Source organism: Macaca fascicularis, chromosome 5, assembly GCF_037993035.2.
Source record: "Macaca fascicularis isolate 582-1 chromosome 5, T2T-MFA8v1.1".
Classification (NCBI taxonomy): domain Eukaryota; kingdom Metazoa; phylum Chordata; class Mammalia; order Primates; family Cercopithecidae; genus Macaca; species Macaca fascicularis.
The window spans coordinates 149,991,726-150,009,235 of record NC_088379.1 but is presented as its reverse complement, the minus strand read 5'-3'; the positions used below and the strand labels follow the sequence as shown (position 1 = coordinate 150,009,235).

The 17,510-nt window shown below is 38.0% G+C and overlaps 2 protein-coding genes across 9 annotated transcripts in view; one reads left to right on the top strand and one right to left on the bottom strand.

Annotated features, from left to right (window-relative positions):
* ABCE1 (ATP binding cassette subfamily E member 1) overlaps positions 1-9,906 on the bottom strand; it is a 31,294-nt gene extending 21,388 nt beyond the window's left edge. The window contains exons 1-3 of one of the 2 annotated variants that reach the window (XM_005556009.5): positions 9,790-9,906; positions 3,671-3,800; positions 2,508-2,593 (exon numbers count right to left, since the gene is read on the bottom strand). In XM_005556009.5, coding sequence (XP_005556066.1) covers positions 2,508-2,593; positions 3,671-3,773 — 189 coding nt within the window. In that variant the 5' untranslated portion in view covers positions 3,774-3,800; positions 9,790-9,906. The remainder of the gene's footprint in view (positions 1-2,507; positions 2,594-3,670; positions 3,801-9,789) is intronic. The other variant, XM_005556010.5, reaches the window with a different exon arrangement.
* An 86-nt stretch (positions 9,907-9,992) lies between these two features.
* ANAPC10 (anaphase promoting complex subunit 10) overlaps positions 9,993-17,510 on the top strand; it is a 115,524-nt gene continuing 108,006 nt past the window's right edge. For 6 of the 7 annotated variants that reach the window (XM_074040524.1, XM_005556003.4, XM_065545548.2 and 3 more), the window contains exons 1-2: positions 9,993-10,122; positions 12,129-12,255. In XM_074040524.1, coding sequence (XP_073896625.1) covers positions 12,141-12,255 — 115 coding nt within the window. In that variant the 5' untranslated portion in view covers positions 9,993-10,122; positions 12,129-12,140. Of the gene's footprint in view, positions 10,123-10,879; positions 10,985-12,128; positions 12,256-17,510 lie in introns of those variants that run through there. The other variant, XM_074040525.1, reaches the window with a different exon arrangement.

Sequence of the window (17,510 nt, the reverse complement as noted above, 5' to 3'; positions counted from 1 at the left end):
TTGAACATTAGAATCGTATAAATTGTCTCTCAGTATATGTGGGGAAAATTGTTCCAGGACTGCCGAGTACACCAAAATTGGCACATACTCAAGTCCTGCAGTCAGCCCTGCAGAACCTGAGTAAAAGAAAAAGTCAGCCCTTTCTAAAATGGTTTTGCATCCTGCAAATACTCTATTTCCAATTGGCATTTGGTTGGGGGGAAAAAATCCATATGTATGTAGATCTGTATAGTTTGAACCTGTGATTTCACGGGTCAATTGTAACTTGATATTCCCTTTAGTGATGGGCATAATCCTATACATTTATTTTATTTTATTTTATTTTTTTGAGACGGAGTCTCGCTCTGTCGCCCAGGCTGGAGTGCAGTGGCCGGATCTCAGCTCACTGCAAGCTCCGCCTCCCGGGTTCGGGCCATTCTCCTGTCTCAGCCTCCTGAGTAGCTGGGACTACAGGCGCCCGCCACCTCGCCCGGCTAGTTTTTTGTATTTTTTAGTAGAGACGGGGTTTCACCGTGTTAGCCAGGATGGTCTCGATCTCCTGACCTAGTGATCCGCCCGTCTCGGCCTCCCAAAGTGCTGGGATTACAGGCTTGAGCCACCGCGCCCGGCCAATCCTATACATTTAAAGAGTGCTTAATACTTATTGAAAAACCTTGTAGAACTTGAGGCTTTTCGTTTGGTTTTGTTAAAACATATTAGATAAGGGGAGGCTAAGAGGCAAGTCAACAAAAAAGTCACTGAATATATGACTTCATATTCTTTCCAAAACAGATGTTCTCCCTCTGTTTCCTTCAATTATTACTGCCCTTGTATGCTTCCTATTATACCTTGTAAAGTCGTTTGAGGTCACGGATCTTATCCTTTTTTGGGCTATTTCCATCCCACCAATAGCTAGCACATTTGTACAGACCAGGGATTAATGTCTTTCCATTATGATTTTTATCTATCCTATATGAAAAACATACTTGAATTCTTGAAGTCAATTCACATTAAAAAACAAAACACAACACGACAAAACAAAACACATAGGCTTATTCAAATAACATTTGACTGTAAGGTGACTGTCCAAGGAACAAGAATGACAAAAACAGGAAAGTCATTTAAAAATGGTAACGTGGGTAGAAAAATTTCTCATAAGTACAGGCAACTACAGGGGTACATGCAAAGATTATAACCTCGTATTATTAAAGATCTGCTCAGCAGACATGTTCAATGAGCTCAGGGGACCAATTCAACGTTTCTGTGTTTAGAGATTCCAGGGAATTTCCATTTTATATGTTACAAAAACAGAGAATTACTCTTGTTTTCTAATAAAGAAATAAATAAAGAAAAAATAATAAAGAAATAAAGAGGCCCTCTAACCAAAACTATTAAGTTTTTACAAATTATATTTTTCTACCAGTGGAGTTACCTCTATTATCCTCTTCTCGTAAATATACATAGAATGCTTATATGCTGCAAGTGATTTAAACTTATTTAATTCTACAAGGAAAAAAATATCCACTGTTTATATATGAGGTGCATTATAATATCTTAGTGTTCAGGAATTATACATTACTTCCCCACTCTCAGAGAATCATCTCATTAGTATGTTTTGAGCCACTCAAGAGTACATCCAAATTTTAAATTTTAAATTAATCTAATTTTCTTACAGCAGCGAAGAAAGAGAATAGATACTCTAGTGCTCAAAACCAGATTCCCAGCACCCAGGGTACAGGCAGGTATCCAAGAAGAGATTAGTAAATATTTGCTGGAAGGAATGCTTCCTGTTTATATTTTCAAAGCAAGTGAAAATGTTACAGGTATCCACAAAATCTTTCTGGATACTTAAACAAGGATTCAGAAACCAATGTGAAATATACACGATTTACTTGAACAACAGCATGGTATCTGAACTCTGGTGAAGCTCCTTTTCATAATATCTACAAACAGAAAGATCTAAATTAAGTATGTTACACATTAGCTCCCAAATTTCTTTTATGAACTAAAGTTGGAAATTTACCATTCAAGAGTCAAAAGCCCAATCAAACTATTCAAGGCAACAAAAACTATTAATAATTGAGCTATTTTAAGTATTACACTATTGGGAAAATTCAATAGAAGCATGTGTAATACAATAGAAGAAACACTTAAGAATTAGGCTAAATTTTAAAGTTTTTGGCTGTATGCATTTCTGTTTCAAAGGTGTGAATTTAAAATTCAATACGGACTTAGAAGAAACATGTAATGTGATGGTAATGTCCTTATAAAGAGGTGAAAAAGAGAGAAATTTTGGCTGGAAATGGCTTTATAGAGTACAGCAAGAGTAACTTTTAAAAGGGGTGCTTTAATTAATTTAAAAAAGCTACAATGTCACTGATATAAGAATAACACTTTCCTAAACTTATATTCTCTATTCATTTGCTTTATACTTTGCCTCACTTAAAGGAGTTATAGCATAGTACCCAGAATTTTCAGATTTCAGTTTTAGGTTACACATTTGATCCAGTAAATAAAATATTACTTACCTTAATACAGATACCACAACCAATACAAAGAGTTTCAGAAATCCATGCTATTTTGCTCTGGGGTGTAACCTCTATGCATAATTTTCCTGGTAAAGGAAAAGATATAATTAAGCCATTTTCCTTTATCTTCTAATTTTCCAAATACTGTTATTTAGGCAATGCTGGTTCTAAATTTCCATACAGAAGCAGATTTTCAAAAACAAAGGCCACGCAAAGAAATACATTTGAGATAATGCCTTAAATCAGTGCTTTGTGGGGACAGATTTGTAATCACTTATATGAATATCCTTGTTTGATAACAGGGAGATGACTTTAAAATATATTTATTTTACTTAATTTACTACTGGGGAAGAAAATATGCTAGTAAAAATATGAATATCCTGAAATATTTTTAAGCTGATTAACCTAAATTTTAAATTCAAAAAACAAAATATGCCTTGAAAATGGTAAGGCAGACCATGAAAAGAATGAACTACTGTAGCCAGATCAGTAAAACTCCAAAAAGGTATGCAGTCATCCAATATACAGCTAAAATTAAACATGATATTAGGGATAATGGAATTTCTGAATAGCAAAGGAGACAATAACAGATGACAACTAAAGTTTCTAAGTTTCAGTAATTTTAAGATTCAGTAATTCTAGGCCTCATTCGTACATTTACAATTACTTAAGATAGCCCTTAAGGATGACCAATAATTTTTCAACTGAATTGCTGGAAATTTATCTAACCTTCAAAGTATAGCTAAACCTTATGAATAGTCATTCTTATTAAGCTCTTTGTTCATTTTTTAAATATGAAAATACTGTCAAAGTTTATTGTAACCCATCTTCCATTAAATTACAATTACTATATATAATATTAAAGTAATTACAAGATTTTGTAGATTTCAAGATCAGTAAGCTGAACTCTGCTTTGAGTTCACATCCAATACACTTTTAAATACTGATGTATTATTCTACAATTTGGTCTTTCTTTTAAAAATAGGATCCTTTAGTCACAAAGCAATAAAAGAAATTTAGAACAAACTAGTTTTCTTGTCTTCACAGTTTATGAAACTAATGGTGAACACAAAGTATATGCTAATGCCCGTAAAGAACTATCAAACCAGTTGATTTCTTTCACGGTTTTCTTTTATACTTAAATGATCCACAGAACAGCTTACCCATTCGAACTACAGGACAACTCTTTTTGCATTCCTGTCGGCATTTCTTAGGTTTACATTTGTCATGGTTGACAATAGCAATTCTCGTTAATTTGTCTGCCATAACTGTGCAAAAGAATATCCAGCTCTTCTATGAAAGAAAAAATAACAAATTCGATGCAATTAGTTAAGGGAACTAATTTGCATACATGAAAGACAGGAAAACATAAATGATCATTATATGGAGATGAAATGATTATCTGCAAAAAAATATAAATTTTGACAGTAAAAATTATAAAATAATCTATAATCTAGTAAGGTTGGGAAAATCAAATTTTACATATATACTTTAATCAGATTTACATAAGAAAAAATGCCATTTACAATAGCGACAAAAAGAAAATCTCTAAGAATATACTCAACAAGATATATACACAAGAAAACTTTAAAACAACACTGAATGACATACATGACCTGAACAAATAACATGCTATCTCAGTTTTTATAATAAAGAATAGTTAATATCACAGATTTACACCCTTCCTGAATTTATATATTTAATTCAATCTCATGTGAAAAAACAAACAAAAGAACCCCATACATGTGGTGGTGTGTGCCTGTGGTCCCAGCTATTCTGGAGGTTGAGGTGGGAGGATTACCTGAGCCTAGGAGGTGGAGGTTACAGTGAGCTGAGATCATGCCACTGTACTCCCGCCTGGATGAGACAGTGAGATCCTGTCTCAAAAAAACCAAAAAAAAAAAAAACCAAAAAAAAAACAAAAACCCAACCCAGACAAAGCAAATCTAAAGCTCTAATGGAAAAAGAAGTATTAATAGCCAGGAAAACTGAAAAAGGGGAAGCAGGATGGGGGAAATCCCACAAGCTCTTCTCCCAAACTAAGCATTACTTCACGTTGTATATATCTGACTATAATGACACTGACAGAAATGGCAAATAATTATAATAGCAATGAAATTAAAAGGAGACCAAGTAACTATATGTATATACTATGCTCACTTTTACAGCTTTTAGAAGTCTTGATTTTCCAATTTAATCAATTACATAGCATTAACATCAAAGTGAACTTAAAAATCTTTTACAATGTTGGGCTTAGTGGTGCAGAAATTAATTTCCTTAGAATGGTGATTAAAGTAAAAAATTACAAAAAGTCCCTTAATACTGAAGTTTATTCCAATATGTAATGAACGAATCTGAAACCAAGACTATCCATTTAGAAAGACATCATGTCTTTTTCTTACTGTGATAATCAATCTTGATTTTTTTTCTTTTTTTGATAGACTGCTTCCCTTTGTAGACATCTCAAGTCTTTTCACACCCATCAATATCATTAGGCTTGGACGGGGATAAGAGATCTTGCTCCTCAATGCTGTCCTAGACTATTATCTCTCCCTCCTCCCTAAAAAGTTTTATGTCTCAATTATCTAATTGCTTTAGTTAGTAGTGACCACCAGATCACTCCCTTTCATTCTTTGAAGATTTCAGCCCCTCTGTCAACTTTCACACACTCTTTTACAACACTTGACATAGTTCTTGGTGATTTCAATATGCTCACAGATGACCCTCCTGTCCTCTCATTTATTAACCCCTCTCCTCAAATAGCTTGTCTTCTACCCTGCCACGGCCATTCATTTTTTTCTGGTTACATCGTAGACCTTATTATTACCGGTAATTGCAATCCTTCTATAACCTCAACTTCAAAAACTCCATTCTCCAACCGCCACTCTTTATTTTTCAGTTCACCCTCTACTACACAACAATCCATCAACCCTGATTCCTCCATTCTCCAAACCTTTCATTATCTCTTGATTCTATCATATTTCCACTGTCCCTCAGCTCTTGGTGTTTTTATTTTCCTTCTTACCCAGCTAAAATACCCTTAATCACAATCTTGGTTAAATTAGACTCTTCACCTGCACACACAGAGCTGAAAATGGGTAGGGAAAAAAAACACAAAGCCTGCTGACTAGTCTCCCTTTAAATTCATCATCTCAAATGGACCCTTATGCCAACCAGCAATCACACCATATGTATTTCCCTAGCTAAGACCATTTGTACACTAGAAGACAGTCCATAAGAATGTCCCAACAATTCTCCCTTCTGTCTTTAACTTCAGCAATTATTCTCTCCACTGGCTAATTCTTATCAGCATTCAAGCATTCTATTATCTGACCCCATGGTCTCCCATTGTTTTATCTCTCCTTCTTCAAGACTATTTCAAAGAGTTGCTTATACTCAATGTCTCAAATTTCTTGCTACATGCTCTCTGGAATCCATTCTAGGCTCTAGAGCCCATCATTTCATCAAAACAACTTGTTGAGCCATCATTGTTCTTCACATGGCTAAAACAAATGTTTGCCAGACCTTAATTCACCTGACCAATCAATTGCATTTGACACAAATAAACACTTTTCCTACTAGATAAAAACCCTTTAACTTGGTTTTAGGATACAACACTAATCCGGTTTTCCTACTACTTTCCTGGTCACTCATCTTCATCTCCCAGGCTTCTAAATGCTGAGAGAGCTCTAAGACTTGGTCATTTTTTTCCACATACACTCATTCCCCAAGGTGTTCTATTCTGGTCTCACAGGTTTAAATTCCATTTATATATTGCAAATTTCCAAATTTCTATCTTTAGTCAGGATACCTCTCTTGAACCCTTCCTGCCCGCTTAACATCTCTGGAAGGCTTAAGAGGAATCTCCCAAATAAGCTCCTGAAATCCTCACCAAAATTTCAGCAGTCTTGCCCATTTTGTTAGATGGCAACTCCTGTCTTCCATTTGCTCAGGCCCAAATCCTTGAAGTCATATTTCTTTTCCACCTAATAATAGCAAATCCCGTTGAAGCTATAAAACATTCAGAATCTGATCTCTTCTCCCGAGTTTGGTGTAAGCTATCATTATCATCTCTTACCAGCATTACTCAAATAGCTTCCTAACAGATCTCTTTGCTTTTACCCTCATCTCTTTCTACTCTAATCCTCAACAGTTCATTCTCAACACAGGAACCAGAGTAAGCCTTTTAAAGAGTAAGCTAGATTATGTCACTCCTCTAATTAAAATCCTGCAATGGCTTCATTCTCAATCTGAGTAAATGCCAAAGTCCTGAAAATAATCAATGAAGCACTGATCAGCCTCTGTTAACTTTCTGATCTCATCTCCAACTACTCTAGCTCTTGTAGTATGGCTCCAGCTACCTTGGCTCTTTGTTGCTCCTAGCACATGACAGGCATGTTCTTACTTCAGGATCTTGGCACTTTCTGCCTGTAATGCTATTACCCCTAGAGAGTTACATGGCTTACTCCTTCCAATCTTTACTATTTCTCAGTAAGTCTTCTCTAACACTACCAAAAAATACACTCAACTGCTTCTTCATCCTTCTTTCTTGCTTTTTCTCCCCAGCTCAACTATATGACACACTATATATTCCATATATATCTGGTGTATATGCACACATCTATTGTGCATGTGTGCATGTATATTCTGTCCCTCTACAAACACACACATTTTTCCCCTCCCCAAGTAGAATGTACTCCATCCATCATGAGGGTAGGACTTTTTGTTCATTCCAGTGGCTGAACCTGTGCCTAGCACACAGGAGATCAAACATTTCTGCTAAATGAATGAGAATATGAATTTAAATATAGTAAATAATTTTCCTATAGGTTATAACTTTAGAAATCTTGCAAGTTACCAATATTTTATAGTGACAGTTGTCCACTAAACTACATACTGGAAAAAAAAAAAACCAAACCATTCAAAAGGAGACTAAACGTTCATGTAATAAACACAGGGTTATTCCAATAAACAGGTTGACTCTATTCCTCCAAAAACTGGTCCAGGTCTTGTAAAGATTAGAAGAGGAAGAAATTAGATGACTTGAATTGTCACAAAAAAGCTCTTATTGGGGAAATGACAACTTCCTAGGAAATGAAGATTCTTTAGTAATCTATTAAAACTGGACACCATGCATTCTAATTTAAATACTGAATGCCTTTCTACAAATTACTCAGTGAAAGAGCATAATGAATTTGCCTCCAGGGGATAAATCTTTCATCACGAAATTGCTTAAACTTTATTTCGTTAAACTACTAAAATATTTTTCAAACTATTTTAAAAAACGAAAGACTGTAAAAGACAATTTAAAAAAAAAACATGGGGATCTTGCTATGGTGTCCAGGCTGAATGGACTGATCACAGGACACTACAGACTGGGACTCCTTGGCTCAAGGGATCGTCCTGCTTTAGCCTCCTGAATAGCTGGGACTACAGGTGCATGCCACCACCCTGGCTTGATTTTTACAGAAGAATAAAAACATACCAGAAGTGGTTAATAAACTGATTTATTAAAAAATAGTGATAAATTGTAATGCATTTAAGAAAAATGAACATGGATTCTTTGTAGAACTGTTAATTAACTGTGTAAACACTTTTAATTCAATTTCTGTATCAGTTTCAATAACTGGGGCAAGGGGATTCTCTACTTCTTTTTCAATAGAAAAGTAAGGCACAGTAAAGCTTGGAGAAGAAGATTACAGTTAACAGGCTCCTGTAAACAAAGAAGTATTTGAGGATATTTCAGATTCGAAGATAAAAGTGTTCAAAATTGACACTAGAACAATGACCCTCAGTGTCATTCTTCTAGCTGAGAGGAAAAAAGGAAGTGAGGCATACTTGGAAACATTTACAGTCTAAAGCCAAAGTAATTTTAATACTGTGTAAAAGCATTTCAAAGATTGCTGTTAACTAATGATGTTTAGTATCACATGAAATAGTCTAACCCATGCTTATGGTAGTTTATTAGTCTTATAAAACACGTGTAAGTTAGGAGAGGTACACGGCTCTGATTTCAAAGAGTTTTAAGTTTAAGACATTTAGAAGGAACTCTAACTTAATATTGTTTTCTCCCCCTCCCTCCCAATTGTTAAATGCTTTTCCAAACAAACAAACACAAAAACTCCCTTTTTTAAAATAGGGGAGAACTAAGGTTTTACAAAGCTCACAAACTCCAAACAGCTTTTGGTTCAAATACAGCTTTTGGTTCAAATACAGGTTCTGAGCCTTTGGTTACACTAACAAAGCATTATTGTCAGGTGGCTGGTATACAATGAATATTCTCAGAATATGGGACAAACTACTGCAACATAAATGCCACTATCATAAATGACTAGTTAGCAGTCCTGTTGGGAAAGAGTAAAAAAAGATAAAACATGTTATTTGGACAGTTCTTCCTCTTAGAGAATTGTACCATCAAAAAAGGGAAAATAAGCTGATGTAGTTAATGGGAGGTGGGAATTCGGCTTTGGCTGTCATTCATTCACATTACGTATTAAACGTCTACAATGTAAGAACCCCTGAAGAGATAATAAAGGTATTCTGAGTAAAGACATCAACCTTGATCTCAATGAGTATTAGATACAATAAAGGGAAAAATGGATAAGGGGAGAAAGTGCCGAGTAGTATAAAAGCGTACCAAAAAAACTATAGGATTTCTACTGGGAAACTACTTGGGACAACCCCAGTCATAGCTGCGTACACGCTGTTCTGAGAAAAGCAGAGCGACATGTGGGCATCATTTCTATAAAGCCTGGGAGTGGAGAGGGAGTATTCGACTTCATGGCGGCAAGATGCCATGACTCATTCCACTCACCAAAACGTGGAAGCCACGACTTCCCACAACCAAATATGCACATGTGACAATATATCCATTTTAGGGTGCTGGAGGAGTGTGGGGGTAATAGAGGGTGCTGTGGGTACAGAGGGTGCTCTAAGTTCTAAAGGTGACTTCCTCTCCAGCAGGGTTAGCTCCACGGCGGGAGTGGGGTAAAGGGGGAGTGGAGACTACGGCATCTAGGTCCATTCTCTAAGTCCCTGGCGGGCGTGGCAGGCAACAGCGGCGACAGCCGGGTCGGCTGGACGGGAAGACTGAGGCACCCCCAAGGTCTCGGCGTCGCCCGCGCTCCGGCACTTCCAGCTGTCCCGCAGGAACCGCTGCCACGCGCTGCTGCTGTCTCCGCCACCTAAGGCCTAACCAAAGGCTCTCGGAGAACGTCCCTACAGTCTTTGTAACCTGACAGATGGTAGCTAACAGTCAAACCTCTCTGGGCTATTCACTTACCTGGAGACAACGATCCCCTTCCGGAGGGGAGCACAGAGGCCAAATCTGCTCTTGCCTTCACTTCTCAGCCACACAGCGTGTTCTCACGGCCACCGGCCAAAATGGCGGTGCCCAGCCGCCGCTCGCGCAAGCCATAGGACGTAGTGCGCGCGCGCGACATAGAACGTGAGGCGGAACCCTGGAGGTAGGTAGGGAGAGATGACGTCATTGTGCTGCGACCTTGTTCAACGCCGCTGGCAAAGCCAGGCTGTCCGAGGAGGCCGAGTGGGAGTGTCACAGAGCGGCTGGGGGTCCTGAGAACCTAGTTTCGGCAAGGACCCGGGTCTGGAAACTGTGAGTGTGTGAGCTTTTCTCCGACGTCAAGCGTGGTCCTAGCGTACACAGATGCATTCGCCTCCCCGGTTTCAATCTTTTTTTATGTTCACGCTTTCCTCAAGGCCCGTGGGTCAGGAGTGGAGCCTTAGTTATTCTAGCACGCTAGAGGTGTCAATAGGACCAACAGAGTATGGTCCCGACACGGCTTGCTATTGCGCGCTCTCCTAGGCCTCAACTCCCTCTCATCTGTGTGGTCAGTTCAAGGCCAGGAATCCAATCTTTTCCGAGCTCCGTATTTTATCCACTTGGTGGCGTCCAGTCCCAAGTCGGGCAGTTGAAATCTGCCCTAAAGATGGGCTTTCTTTCTTTCTTTTTTTAGATGAGAGGATATTCAGTTAGTAATGATCATTGCAGGTTAGATAGTCTCGCCCTAGATCTCACCTAACTTGCAGGCAAGTGACAAATAACTAGTTCATGACTGAACCTATTCATCTATTTATTCATTCAGTAAATTACTTATTGAGCATTTAAGCCTCAGGCCTTGCCAACGTTTACAGTCCGTTGTCTCTGCCGTTATTTAGTATCAAATGCTTGTTTGCCGATTAGAGAACAACTTCGGATACGATGGGAGGTGTCAGAACTATTGCACCTATTTTGAATAGCGTATATAACAATGTTCAGTAGCAGTGACTGCGCTACCAAAGCAGTTTTACATATTGTTCACGATCCAATATTGAAGTGTTTTTTCACGTATGAGTAGACTTACTAAAATTAACAAAAGATGTGAAAGATGAGGTCATCCTTTTTAGAATGGGCCACTTATTCACTTCAAAATCTTGAAGCCATTTTCTTGACCTTATCTTCTGTGGTAAGAGCATATGTAAGTGAACTTTTAACATTTTTTCTTTTTCTTTTTCTTTTTTTTGGGGGGGGGGGGACAGAGTCTTGCTCTGTTACCCAGGCTGGAGTGCAGTGGCACGATCTCGGCTCACTGCAACCTCCGCCTCCCGGCTCAGGTGATCCTCCTGCCTCAGCCCCTCTGGGACTACAGGTGTGTGCCGCCACACCAGGCTGATATTTTGGAATTTTTTTAGAGACAAGGTTTCACCATGTTGCCCAGGCTGGTCTCGAACTCCTGGGCTCAAGCAATCCACCTGCCTTGGCCTCCAACCTGCTGGGATTACAGGTGTTAGCCACCGGGCTGGGCGTTAAATAAAACTTTGACAGTTAGAGGGCAGGTATGACTGTTCTCTGCATCACTCAATGAATATTTAAAATGAGGATCTTAGGGGGGCGGTGGGATCACATCTGTAGTCCCAGCTACTTGGGAGGCTGAGATGGGAGGATCGCTTGAAGCAAGGTGTTCAAGACCAGCCTGGGTAGCATAGCTAGATCCTGTCTCTAAAAAAAAGAAATTAAGTAAATAAAATGAGGATCAATATTTATATATTCCTAGAATAAGAGTATTTCAGTCTGACTTTTCTAGGGCTAAAAGTCATTTGAATTTTCAGTCATAGAAGTATAGAACTGCATAGCATTGTAGAGTTAAAAATCATCAAGTGAACCTCTTTGATAGGAGAGGAAATAAAACCCAGACCTACTCAAAGTCTAGGCTAATTAAAGGAGATACTGAAGCCAAAACTTTGATTCTGTGCTCTTTTGACTACTATAACTCACTGCTTTGCATATCTGGTCATATGAAACAAAACCTGAATTCCTAAGATTTTTATTTATTTAAAAATAGAGGTGGGATCTTGCCATGTTGCCCAGGCTGGTCTTTAACTCCTGGGCTCACATGATCCTCCTGTCTCAGCCTCCCAAAGTGTTGGAATTACAGGTGTGAGCCACCATGCCCAGCCCCTGAGATTTAAATTACAGTAATTTAATTATATTAACTGCATTCTTCAGAATAAATGATTAATATCAGGGTATATGAGTTCCATTAAGTTTTTATTGATAAAAACCTTTATGTAGAAAGATGCTCAATTCCTGATATAATATGTGCATTCTTTTTTTCTGCATAGAATATTTTAAAAATGACCACACCAAACAAGACACCTCCTGGTGCTGACCCTAAGCAGTTGGAAAGGACTGGAACAGTACGGGAAATTGGGTCACAAGCTGTTTGGTCACTCTCATCTTGCAAACCAGGTAAAAACAAACAAAAAAGCTGTTGGAAATAGTCACTTGCAGTTTCCTTGTACAATCATCTCCCCTTATCCCAGGGGATACATTCCAGGACTCCTAGTGGATGCCTAAAACCATGGATAGTACTGAACCCTTTCTATATTAATACTGTGTTTTTTCCTATACATAAATATCTGTGATAAAGAGTAATTTTTAAATTAGGCACAGTAAGAGATTAACAGTAATAACTAATAACAAAATAGAACAGTTATAACAATAGAAGTAATAAAGTAATAAAAGTTTTGTGAAAGTGGTCTCTTGCTCTCAAAATATTGTATTGTATTGTACCCTTCCTCCTGTGATGAGGTGAGAAGTAAAATGTCTATGTGATGGGAGCGAGCAAGGTGAATAATATAGGTGTTGTGATGTAGCGTTAGGCTACTATTAACCTTCTGACAATACTTCAGAAGGAGGAGCATTTGCTTCTGATGATTCTGGATCATCAAGCCATGATGATATTGATGATTGGATGTCAGGAGCAGATGATGTTGATGACTAATGGTCAAGTAGTATATACAGTGTGGATATGCTGGACAAAGTGGTAGATATGCTGGACAAAGGGGTGGATATGCTGGACAAAGTCATGATTTATGTCTTAGGTGGGATGGAGCAGGATGGTGAGAAATTGCTTCACACTACTTAGTGCACAGTTTAAAACTTACCAATTATTTATTTCTGGAATTTTCCTTTTAATGTTTTGAACCATGATTGACCAAGGGTAACTGAAACTGCGGAAAGTGAAACTGCAGATAAAGATACTACAGTACACTAGTCTGATTTTAATATTCCTTTTGTTTAGATGCTTTATTTTAATTCTGATGCACTGGATTTTGTTTTTTTTTCTTTACTAATCCCTTGTTAGATTTAACTACATATGTCATAAGGTCTCCTCTTTTCCTCCTCTCTCTCTGCTATGATTCAGTTGTTATTTAGTGTTTTTTTTTTTTTTTGGCATTTCTCTCAATTGGATAAGTGAGTGATAACATATGTCAGAATACTTTCCTTTTAGTCTTCATTGGGATAGAATTCTTGGGTGGCTGTCCTTTTCTCTCAAAAACTTATGAATGCTATTTCACTATCTTCTTTTGGCATGTTGTGGGTAGAAAGGCCTATGCCTACCTCTGTTTTTTTTTTCCTAAGTAACTTGTTTTTTTCTGGAAGCATCTAAGGTTTTTCTCTTTATTGTTGAGTTCATGGCATTTGCCAGAATATCTTTTCTCACCGTTGTAACCCATAATTTGATAGGCAGTTTTCATCTGCAGACTCAAGCTTGGAGAAATTTCTTTAGCTTGAGGAACTTTATAATGTTATTAGTTTAGTAGTCATCTTTCTTTCAGAAACTTTTTTTACACATTATGACTGCTGTATCCATCCTCTCAACCAAGCCTCTTCTGTTTCCCCTCAAGATTCCCTTTTCTCGCTTTTTATGAGTACTTTATTGAGGTATAATTTACATACTCTAAAACTTGTCCTTTTTAGGTGTACAGTTCTATGAATTTTACAGACATGTACAGTCATATAAGCAGCATTATAATCAAATATATAACATTGCCATCATCCCACAAAATTCCCTCATGTCTTTTTATGGTCAGTCTTCTGGGCCTTTCCAAGCCCCTGACACCTCTAATCTGTTTTGGGTCCCTTTGGTTTCACCTTTCCCAGAATGCCAGTATAAATGTAATCATATTGTATGTAGCTTATTGGTTTAGCATCTTTCATTTAATATAATTCACTTGTGAGTTTTGCTGTTGCACATATCTGTAGTTTGTTCCTTTTTATTGTTGATTACTGTTCCACCATATGGGTGTACCCGTTTGTTCATCCATTCACCAGATTTGTAGTAGCTAGCTTTCAGAATGGTCCCCAGTTATTCTTGCCTTCTGTTATTCATGCCCTTCTGTGGGCCTCTTCCAGATTGTATCAGGATTGGTCTCTGGGACCAGTAGAATAAGGCAAAACTGATGGTATATGACTTTTGAGACTAGGTTGTAGAAGACATTGTGTCTATTATTTCTTCAATTATTTCTTTTGTCCTATTCCTTCTCTATTAGAATCTGGGAATCTAATTATACGTATGCTAGACCATTTGGTATTATCCCACAGCTTTTGGGTACTCCATTGGCCTGTTTTCAAATCTGCTGCATTTGTCTTTGGCTTTGTTGAATATACTGATAATTCTGCCTAAGAAATTTTTCATCTGTGATATTATATTTTTTATTTGTAGCTCTTCCATTTGACTCTTAGAGTTTTCATCTCTGTTGAAATTCCTGTCTGTTAACACAGTTCATCTACCTTTCTAGGTTTTTTTTTTTAAACATCTTAGTTATAGTTATCATTATTTAAGATTCTTGTCTGATAGTTCCAACAACTGGGTCATCTCTGGGTCTGTTTCTATTTATGATAATTCTGTTTTTCTTTTTGTTTGTCTTTTTTTTATGTGCAGATTAGTAGATACTGAGATAAATAGTATTTACACCTTGAAATGGATGCCTTTTTTCTATCATTTGTCCTTTATTGTGGTATTTGCATTAGTTAGGAATTGAGCTGAGTTTGAGTTTTGTTTTGCTATGGTTACCTTCAGTGTCTCACAGGCTTCAAATTCCTCTAAAGATGCCCTGTGCTTATTGTGGGACCATTGTGCCAGAGACATTTTCTTATTTTTCTGTGTAATAGTTCCACTCCAGTTTTCCTGTGCTCTGGCGCACACTTGTGCTACAGAGGGTGCCTCTCGCCATGCTCTTGCCCTACGTACAGCTGTAGAATACTGTGTTTTGTTACTCAGTTCAGGGTATGAGAGGCAGGGTAGTTCTCTGTTTTCCTAGTGCAGCAGCAGTCTTAGGTAGGCCGTATGTGCCTGGCCTCAGCAATTTGGCCCCTCCTATTCATGACAGCCTTGTATCTGTGGTTGGTCTTTTGTGGAAGAGAGTTTTCTGCCTCACTTTGAGAAAGAACTGTTGTTTGCCCCTCTCTCAGGTGTAGAGGGTTTTTTCTTTTACTTATCTTTCAGCAAGGATGGATGTTTATTTGTGTCCTGGAGCCAACAGGTTTGATTCTCCTCCTACAGCAGCTTAAGTCCTTTGTTCTGTGGGAGAGAAGGGTTTGGAAGGAGGATAGAACTTTTTGCTTTCCTTCAGTGGTGGTCAGTCGCCTCCTCTGTACCTGCACCACTGACTTAGGCTCTTTAGTCTCTTGCCCTCTCCCAATCTTTATGTGTAAAGTGAGCACCCTTGCAAAAGAGTCTGAGAGTCAGTGTGAATTTGCCTTGTGTTTGGGGCTATCAGTGTTGCTGTATTGTTATGCTGGCCTGCATTTGGTCTTTGTCAAATGATGAAAGTTATACCTGATTTCTTCTTATGTGTTTATTTGGTCTCTGTTCCTTCCTCCTATGCTCTACCACAGTTGGGACAATCTGTAATCTTTTTTCTCCTGGGAATGGGGGCTGCCCCATTCTTGGATTTCAGGCTGTCTTATAGGAGTTTGTAGTTTATCCAGCTTTTTCTTGTTGTTTGGAGGGAACTGATTTTTTTAAATTTAAATTTTAAGCTTAAGTTCTGGGGTACACGTATAGGATGTACGGATTTGTGACATAGGTAAATGTGTGCCATGGTGATTTGCTGCATCTATCAACTTATCACCTAGGTATTAAGCCCAGCATGCATTAGCTATTTTTCCTAATGCTCTCCCTCCCCCAACTCCATCCCGACAGGCTGTAGTGTGTGATGTTCCCCTCCCTGTGTCCATGTGTTCTCATTGTTTAGCTCCCACTTATAAGGGAGAACATGTGATGTTTGGTTTTCTATTCCTGTGTTAGTTTGCTGAGGATAATGGCTTCCAGCTCCATCCATGTCCCTGCAAAGGACATTATCTCATTCCTTTTTGTGGCTGGATAGTACTCCACGTGTTTACACTGTTGGTGGGAATGTAAATTGGTTCAGCCATTGTGGAAGACAGTGTGGCGAGTCCTCAAAGATGTAGAACCAGAAATACCATTAGACTCAGCAATCCCATTACTGGGTATATACCCAAAAGAATATAAATTATTCTATTACAAAGGTACATGCACATGTATGTTCATTGCAGTACTATTCACAATAGCAAAGATGTGGAATCAACCCAAATGCCCAAAAGACTGAATAAAGAAAATGTGGTACATATACACTATGGAATACTGTAGGGTGATTTTCCCCTCCCCGCATTTTTTAAAAGCTTTTCCAGCTTCCTTTTAGGTTGCTTTGGAATTCCTTAATATCCATTATCATATCAAATATTCCTATAAATATGCTTAAATTGAACATCTTTCACTGTTTGATCTAATAGTATAACTAGACTGGGGCCATATTGTGTCAGTAATGAGATACGAATCAGTGCTAGTTGAACTCCTTTGGTAAAGTTTACCTTCTTTGGTAAACTAGCACTGATTCATACCTCATTACTAACACAATATGGCACCAGTCACTGGTTTGAAGAGAGCAATACATGTCACCAGTTCCCTGAAGATGCCCCACTGCTTTGACATCTTGGAGGTGCAGAAGAGATAGTTACTGCTACTACAGGAGTGGCAGGATCACTTAAAAATGTGTTGAGTATGAAATTCATGAAGTTTATTAGTACAATGTCATATGTCTTACTTCACGTGACTTTGAGCTTTGAGTCCATCAGTGAAATATCATTATATGATTAGCACTTCACATATTAAGAATGACTACTCTTTATAAACAGGAAGCTGCATGAGAAAGTGGTTACTCGATCTTTGCTTCTCTAGGGTCAGATATTTTTCAGTTTAAGTCAGCAGATGGTGCTGAGATTTGTAACTCAAATTTGTTAGAGATTGAAAGACAAAAAAGACACAATCCCTTACTGTCAAGGACTTCACAATTTAGTGGAGGAAGTATAGCTTTAAACTATTACTATACAATGTAATAATTAATAACTTTGATTTAGTGCTTACTAAGTGATAGGTTCTGTTCTAAGAACTTTACATGCATAAAATAACCAATTATCTCAGTAAAGTTTTCAAAAGTTATATGAAGTTGTACTATTTCTTTTTTTTTTTTTTTTTGAGATGGAGTCTCGCTCTGTCACCCAGGCTGGAGTACAGTGGCATGATGTCGGTTCACTGCAAGCTCCGCCTCCCGGGTTCATGCCATTCTCCTGCCTCAGCATCCCAAGTAGCTGGGACTACAGGTGCCCGCCACCCTGCTGTCGCTAATTTTTTGTAT